Source organism: Suncus etruscus, chromosome 15 (assembly GCF_024139225.1).
Source record: "Suncus etruscus isolate mSunEtr1 chromosome 15, mSunEtr1.pri.cur, whole genome shotgun sequence".
NCBI lineage: Eukaryota > Metazoa > Chordata > Mammalia > Eulipotyphla > Soricidae > Suncus > Suncus etruscus.
The window spans coordinates 54,416,088-54,424,641 of record NC_064862.1 but is presented as its reverse complement, the minus strand read 5'-3'; the positions used below and the strand labels follow the sequence as shown (position 1 = coordinate 54,424,641).

At 50.4% G+C, this 8,554-nt stretch overlaps 1 protein-coding gene across 1 annotated transcript in view; it reads left to right on the top strand.

Moving 5' to 3' along the window:
* The window catches only part of MYH11 (myosin heavy chain 11), an 85,430-nt gene that overhangs the window by 33,697 nt on the left and 43,179 nt on the right, over positions 1-8,554 (top strand). The window contains 5 exon segments of the mRNA XM_049789258.1: positions 4,822-4,834; positions 4,836-4,895; positions 4,897-4,926; positions 6,282-6,302; positions 8,264-8,356. Of these exon segments, the coding sequence (XP_049645215.1) occupies positions 4,822-4,834; positions 4,836-4,895; positions 4,897-4,926; positions 6,282-6,302; positions 8,264-8,356 (217 nt within the window).

Below are 8,554 nucleotides of genomic sequence, written 5' to 3'. Positions count from 1 at the left end.
AGGTGGTGCTAGAGGTAAAGTGTCTGCCTTGCAAGCGTTAGCCAAGGAAGAACCGCGGTTCAATCCCCCGGCATCCCATATGGTCCCCCCAAGCCAGAGGCAATTTCTGAGCACTTAGCCAGTAGTAACCCCTGAGCATCAAACGGGTGTGGCCCCCCCCCCAAAAAAAATCCCCTCCTGGAGTCCTCTGGGGTGAAGAGACCTTTGACTCATTCCCCGCTTCACCAGCCACTGGGACTGGGTTGATTCAAGGGACTTGGCAGCAAGGGCGACCATCAGGCCAGGAAACCTTATAATGGTCCCGAGTCTGGATTCTTGCTCATGAAGAGAGAGCCAGGCACCCAGATCCCAAAGAGCCAGGACAGACTTTTAGGGGCCCTGATTAGAACGTCACCCTCACCCCACAGGGTTCAAGGTCGGCAAAGCCAAGATTTTCCTGTTTCCAAGCTGCCCCGACACATCCATCTAAAGGAGCTCATAAGCTTGAGCTTCCAATATTTTCTTTGGCAGAAGTTCCTGGGACATTTTATTTTTATCAGTATAACTTGGAAGCTGTTGCAGCAAAGGGAAAAGCAGATTTCTAGGGTGCATCTACTGCCTCAGCACCCCTACAAAGTGGGAGACCCCAGCAGTGCCAGTCACAGACCTGGCATGTTTTGTTGTCAAAGGGAGGAGGCAGGAAACAGTGGCAGAAAAGGAGGAAATCTCAGGGAGTTTTGAGAGAGCTGGGCAGGTTGGGCCGAACATTCTAAGGGCCCCATCTTTCATGAAAATGATCTCAAGCATATCTTCCCCTTATTTATCTTCCCTTCTTCTTGCTTTAGTCACAATATGACCCTGTTTGGGGGCACTGTCTAGTGGGTATTTGGACATTAGCCTGTTGGAAATCATTCTTATTAAGGTATATATGACTGACCAGTTTGGTTCAGAGTTTTCTCCTTGACTCCCTTAAGGAGACTGTTTTGACAAAGGTATGAGCTTGTCCAGGAGTTAAGTAGGTTGAGTAACCATGCCACAGAGCATGGTTGGGGTGACACTCTTTTCTTTTGTCTCCTCATCTTGCTGACAAATTAAGAAGGTCGTGAGCAGAAAGCCTGGGCTCAGGCCTAATAGGCCCTTAGCCTATTAGGGTGCCTGCAGGGATGGTTGTGAAGTAGAGTGGTTTCCTTCCTCCAATATGCCTCAGTTTCCCCTGGTGTCTGACAGAGATAACCAGCACATCACATTCCCTACTCAGTGGTTGAGAGGACTGAGTGAAGAAACTGATGCCTAATAAAGAAGTGGCTTCGCCAAACCACCCTCCTTCTCTCCCTCTGATCTTTGAAAACAAGACCCCAGGTAGGGCAAGAGTCAGGGAATGATGTGGTTGAATGTGGAAAGCGATTTGACTGCCCTGTAATCTGACTCCTGATTTAGAGGCTTTATTTTGGGGGGGTTGGGGGAGGTCCACACCTGGTGATGCTCAGAGATTGCTCCTAAGAGGACTCAGGAGAGACCATATGGGATGTCAGAGGTCAAATCTGAACTGGCCATGGACAAGGCAAGCACCGTTCCCACTGTCTATTGCTCCAGTCCACATGACTTTAGATTCTAAATTTGCCTTGCTTGCTGTGTGATCTTGGGCTAGCTGCTTCCACTCTCTGTATTAGAGTTCCTTCCTACTTCCTTCCTTCCTCCCTCCCTCCCTCCCTCCCTCCCTCCCTCCCTCCCTCCCTCCCTCCCTCCCTCCTTTCTTTCTTTCTTTCTTTCTTTCTTTCTTTCTTTCTTTCTTTCTTTCTTTCTTTCTTTCTTTCTTTCTTTCTTTCTTTCTTTCTCTTTCTTTCTTTCTTTCTTTCTTTCTTTCTTTTCTTTCTTTCTCTCGCTCTCTCTTTTTTCTTTCTTTCTTTCTTTTTTCTTTCTTTCTTCTCCTTCCACTCCTTCCTCCCTCCCTACCTCCCCCTTCCTTTATTCCTTTACCTCTTGCCCTTTTCCTTCCTCCCATTTCTTTAAATTTTTTTTGGGGGGGGCCAGGGCGGTGGCGCTGGAGGTAAGGTGCCTGCCCTTGCCTGCGCTAGCCTAGGACGGACCGCGGTTCGATCCCCCGGCGTCCCATATGGTCCCCCCAAGCCAGGAGCGACTTCTGAGTAACCCCTGAGCGTCAAATGGGTGTGGTCCAAAAACCAAAAAAAAAAAAATTTTGGGGGGGGTTTTGGGTCACACCCCACAGTGCTCAGGGGTTACTTCTAGCTCCACGGTCAGAAATCACTCCTGGCAGGCTCAGGGGACCACATGGGATGCAGGGATTTGAACCAATGACCTTCTGCATGAAAGACAGATGTCTTACCTCCATGCTGTCTCTCTGGTACCCCTTCCTCCCATTTCTATTCTTTCTTCTATTCCCCATTATCACATACATTCCTTCTCTTCCTCCCTCCCTCCTTCCTTCTTCCTTCCTTTCCTTTGTCTCCCCCTTTCTCCCTCCTTCCTTCTCTCCCTTTTCTCTTCCTTTTTGTCCTCTCTTTCCTTCCTTCTTTCAGGAGCAAAGATGATTAGCAGACACAGGGCCGAGCAGATCATTTCTCTGCTTCCTAATTAGGTAGCATTCTCATGACAGCACTAGTGTCCGTGGCACTGGTTCAACATGGTAATCCCGGAGCCAACTCAATCAGGGTGGCCGGATTATTTTTCAGACTCACAAGAAAGAGTTATCTCTTACTTTCAGAACACTCTGAACTTGGAAAAGGAGACCATATGAGCAAAAACAGCTGGTGGTGGTGGGGATCAGAGGAAAGGACCAGAAAAGGGATGACAGGAGTTTCCAAATGGTTGCAGGGATGAAATAACCTCCCCTCAAACAGGCCAGCCTGGTGGGGGAAAGGTGTCCCTTCTCCCTAGGGCACTCTAGTCAAGACAAGGGACTTCCTATTCACCCACCTGCCACTTACACCTTAATGTACAAGACTGCAAAGGGACAAGTCCTCCAATACTTGACTAAGACCTCGCAGTGCTAGACTCATATCCCATGGTGCCAGACTGAGATCTTGAGGCACTGGGCTGAGGCCCCATGGTACTAGATAGAGACCCCATATTGCTAGACTGAGACCTGCAGTGCCAGACTGAGATCTCATGGTACTTGACTGCACAGTAGTCCTCCTGGCGATGGGAAGGTTCTGCAGGGGATGGATACAGATAGACAACCAGATTTGGTTTTGTTAGTTAGAGAAGCTTCTATCAACTTAAGCCTACCCTAAGTTCTGCTCCCTTGAGAGCTTCTTGTGCCCTTCCTGAGAGCCGCTTGTACTCTGGTCCTCCTCTAAAGCTGATTGTTTTGTTAAGGTGGGGAAGTGCAAGAGGGTAGATCAGGTATACATCAGAGGAAAGACAGGGGGTAGGGCAGGTCATAGGACAGGGGTAGGGTGGTGGGGTGGGCAGAGCTAGTGGGTAGAGTGGGCATTGCTGCCACCATGGGTCACATGCTACTGCCCATGGGCTCACAGCTGGGCAGAGCATCTCCAAGCAAAAGAGTATCCCTGCGGATTCCCACTGCAGTAGAGGTGCACATGGATCTGTGATGAGATTTGTTCTTTATGTTCAGCTTTGCTATGAACCCAAACTTATTATTATTATTATTATTATTGATATTAATTGAGCTGCACTCGGTGATGCTCAGGGGTTACTCCTGGCTACGTGCTCAGAAATCGCTCCTGGCTTGGAGGACCATATGGGATGCAAACCACGGTCCATCCTAGGCTAGTACCTGCAAGCAGATGCCTTACCACTCCGTGCCACCACTCTAGCCCCTCAAAACTGCTTTTAAAAAATGGACCTAAAGGGCCTGGAGAGATAGCACAGTGGCGTTTGCCTTGCAAGCAGCTAATCCAGGACCAAAGGTGGTTGGTTCGAATCCCAGTGTCCCATATGGTCCCCCCCCGTGCCTGCCAGGAGCTATTTCTGAGCAGACAACCAGGAGTAACCCCTGAGCACTGCCGGGTGTGGCCCAAAAAATTTAAAAAAATGGACCCAGAGTGATAGTACAGCAGGGAGGACACTTGCCTTGCATGCTGCTAACCTGGGTTTGATCCCTGGCATCCCATGAGTTCCCCTGAGCACCACAGGAGCAATTACTGAGCATCACTAGATGTGGCTTAAACCATATGTGTGTGTGTATATATATATATATATATATAGGAGATGTTTTGGAAAGAACCAGCTCTGGTTTTGGAGGGAAAACTGGGCTTTCTTTGCATTCTCCCCTGTGAATCCTTTTTCTGCCTGCACTTTCTGAGGTCACTGACACATGAGGTCAGGGTCTGAATTGGCCCCCACCTCCCAGGAGCAAGGCCAGATCTTAGCAAAGTTTGGTTTCCTCTGGGAGTCCTGGTTTCTCCATGTGGCAAATCACAGAGGTGATGGCTGTTCTTCTGAAGGGGAGCATGCAGAACCTCTGCATGGGGAAAAGTGTACTCGTAGAACCCCTGTTTGGGAAAGGGTGACCATGGAACCCCTGCATGTAGAAAGGGTTCTGGAAGCCCCTAGCCCTTTGCCTGTAAGAAGGGTTTTGAAGACTCCCTAGCCCCCGCCTGTAGGAAGGGTTCTTGGGGGAGCTCCTAGCCCCTGTTGTAGGAAGAGTTCTGGGGAACCCCTAGGCCCTGTTACAATAAGGCTTCTAGGGAGTCTCTAGCTCTTGTTGTATGAGGGGTTCCAAGAATCCCCTAGACCCCACCTGTAGAAAGGATTCCGGGGAAACCTTTAGCTCTGTTATTGGAAGGCTTCTGCCAAAGGATTCTATGGGCCCATCCCACCTCAAGCTGCTCCAGCGGTCGCTGCTCCACTGTCTTGCAGGGGCGAATCCGGCGGCTGGGAAAACAGAGAACACCAAGAAGGTGATCCAGTACCTGGCTGTTGTCGCGTCCTCCCCACAAGGGCAAGAAGGATACTAGCATCACGGTGAGCATGACACATGATCGCATAGTGTCCACAATCAGTACCTTGGAGAGCGCCCAGGCCCCGTCCTACCTGCTGGGGGGGGAGGCATCCCTGGATCTGCTACCCCTTCCAGTCCGAATCCCGGCTGCAGCCAAAACTATGGCCCCCTAGGGAGTCAGTTCTAAGGAAACGGAGACATGAGCTCCCTATCAGCTACATCTTTGCTTTTACAAAACTCAGTCCTCTTCCAAAACACACCATTGTTTCCAGCAACCTCTGAGAGTCTGGCCTGTGCCCTGCAGGGTGGAATGTCAGGTCCCTCTTCCCACCTTAGATCCCCACTCTAGTGCTGACAATGAAAGTGAGCCTGAGTCTGAATGTGGCGAGCTGGTCCTTTGAAGGGGGACCCTGGACCCTATTTGAGAGCTACCGCCCTGCATCTCCCTGAAACTGAAACTCCTATACCCCCATGTGCCCCTCCCATGTAGGCTTGGGGACAGAAAGGTTTTGACCCTTGATGTGGGTCATAAGCCAGACACTGTTCTGAGGAAAGAGAGAGAGAGAAAGAGAGAGAGAGAGAGAGAGAGAGAGAGAGAGAGAGAGAGAGAGAGAGAGAGAGAGAGAGAGAGAGAGAGAGAGAGAGAGAGAGAGAGAGAGAGAGAGAAGCAGAAATCCACAGACCCTATGATAACACAGTCTGGTTAGGGTTCAGAAGGGAAGATAAGAACTTTCTAGAGCTCTCCTTCCAAGAAAACTCTCCTCTTTTCTCCTCCTCCAGTACTTCCCCTCTTTCTCTGTTGCATCAAGCAGTGGGGGCCTGGAAGGCCTTGCTGCCACTTCTGTCTGGACCTTTGGAAACTGGACAGATGTCTTGGGTGGACCATGTCCTCCTCCTCCTTCCTAGAGTCCCAGTGGAAGGACCAGGTGGAGGCTATGGAAGGGCTAGGGGGGGTGCCATGTCCACTCTCAGGACCTTCCTCCCTCAGGCACAGGGGAAGAACCTGAGATCCTGCATATCCCAGGTGCCCCTGGCATAGACAGGCTGGCCATGAAGGCAGGAAGCCTCTGCCCACTCCCACCATCTTTCCTGCCCCTCAAAGAGCAAAGATTCACCAAGGGTGGTGAGGACATATGAGGGTGCCTGGGATCAGGCTCCTCATGGCCTAGGGAGAATAAGCCTATTACAAGGCTAGGCAGAGCCCCATGTTTCCAAAATATAAAAAGAGAATGAATAGAAGAGTGAGAAATCCCAGTTGGAGGAAGCAAGTCTCTATCCTGTGAGCATGGGGTAGGAGTGGGGTGCTACAGATCTTCCCCAGTCCTGATAGGGAAAGCCAGACTGCCTCTGATTGTATTCGTGTCGTTCACCCCCACAGCAGGGCCCATCCTTTGCCTACGTGAGTAATGGGGAATGTTTCCTAGCGTGTCGGGGGGCATGGAGTGGGCTCGACCTGCACGCTTCCTCTTCACCCTGAGTCCTGCTGCTGAAAAGAGAAGGGACCAGGCACCCCCAAGTGTCACAGTTCCCCCATAACAACAAATGAATCTAAATACAGTCCTGGGGGGAATCCCGTGTGCAGCCATGTTGGCACCACCAGATTCTCACTGGGGAGTTTCCTGGGTCATTCCCTGGGTGGGAATGAAATTAGCCTGACTCCTTCCCACCCATGGGTGCATCCCAGGCCTGCTAAGTAGCCCAGCCCAGAGACATATCTCCCTCCTGTGTGGTGTGTTGAATTTTCTGCTGAGTTTCCTGCTGGGGGCATGCCTGCCTTCTTCCTCTGCCCCCCAACCTCTGTCTGTCCCCTCCTCATGCACGTGTGTCCTTCTGCATGCATGTGCAGTGTGTGTGTGTGTGCAGTGTCCTTGCATGTGGGTGTGGGCTGGCGGTTCAGGGACAGGGTTGCAATGCGCTAGCTTTGGTGGCGAGGTAAGGCCCCAGCTGCGCGATCCTGTTCAGGCCTCTGCCTGAGTGAATTCATGTCTAGCACAGAGTTTAAGTGGGGGTGTCTGTGTGGGTTTCCCTGCTCCCTATTCCTTGTGGAGGGGACAACAATACTTATCCTAATTAGATCCTGGGTACAAAATGATAGACAAGAAAGAGAAAAGGGATTCTTTTGGCTGGCTGTATTTTGGGGGGGGGGGGTTTGCACAGTGGCTATACTTGAGCAGTTCCTCCCTCCTGGCTCAGTGCTCAGAAGACTACGCAACTGGTGATCTAATCCAGGGCTCCAGCCTGCAGAGCCTGTGTCAGCCCTATGATCTATTCCTCCAGCCCGAGATCTGGAGTCTCGTTTTCTACCTCCTCTTCTAGCCAAGTCACTGAATTTGTCTGGGCCAACCTTCCTTCCTGTAAAACGAGCACTAGAAATGGAGCTCAATCCCCTAGTATTGAAGATTTCCATTTCCCTGGGGTTCCTCCACTGAAATTCCCACTTGAGAAAGGGACTCAGGTTTGCACTGACAAATGTGGATCTGTTCAGAGGCCTAAGCATTGATAGCACAGCGGGTTTGCAAGGAAAACATCCAAATGCTAACCCGTACTTAGATACCAGCATCTCATATGATCTCCAAGCCTGCCAGGAGTACTTCAGAGTGCAGAGACAGGAGTAAACCCTGAGTACTGCTGGGTGTGGCCCCAAAATTAAAAAAAAAAAAAGTGAAACAGTTCAGTCATTTTTACAAGAACCAAAATGAGGGAGGAAAAAAAAAACTGGTCACCTTCAGGGTAAGTTTCCACAAAACCCAACAGGGCAGAGGTCCCCTTAAACTGGGATTGTTCATGTAGCCCTTGCCCTGCTTTCATCTTTTTTTGTCAACTGCCAATGGGATGAGGGAGGGTGAATAAACTCAGATGTTGTTGCACAGAAACTTTCTGCTGGTCCCTGTATGGATGAGTGTGGAGGGTCAGGCAGAGCCAGAAGGAAGCGGTGCCCCCCACCCATCTCTATCCCTTTCTCATCTCTCTAGGGACCAGGTTCCAAGCAGCTTCTTGCTCTGGAGTAACTTATCCTGGAGATCTTTCTTGCTATGATCCATCCTATAGTTTTGTGGCCTGGGAAGGGTTGGTTTATCATGCATGGCCTGAGTTACATTTTAACGTGGAGATTGGAGAAGCTTGAGCCCCTCACTAATGGGTTTGGCTCAGTCTGTCCCTCTGGAGTAGACTTGCAAAAAGCCAGCAGTGTTAGGACAGCCATAAAGGGCAGGGCTGGTGTACCAGCTCCTTGGGGGTGCTAGCAAGTGATAGCAAGACTGATCAGATGAAGAAGATGGTCTTGGATGATGCCATTCAGTGGGGACACAGCTGTGGTGTCTTTGCTGGTTTTTCCAATAACTCGATGTGAATGAATTCTAGGGTGAGTTGGAAAAGCAGCTTCTGCAAGCAAACCCGATTCTGGAGGCCTTTGGCAATGCCAAAACAGTCAAGAATGACAACTCATCAAGATTTGTGAGTGGCAAAGGCATCTGGGTGTTCTGGGAAGGGCTGAAACTTTGGAATATCTTCTAAGAAAGCAAACAGGGGCCAGCAGGGAGCCGACCTGGTTCAATGCCTGGAATCCCTTATGATACCTTGAGCCTACCAGGAGTGATTCCTGAGTGCAGAGCCAGGAGTAACCCCCTGAGATTCCTGGGTATGAGAGAAAAT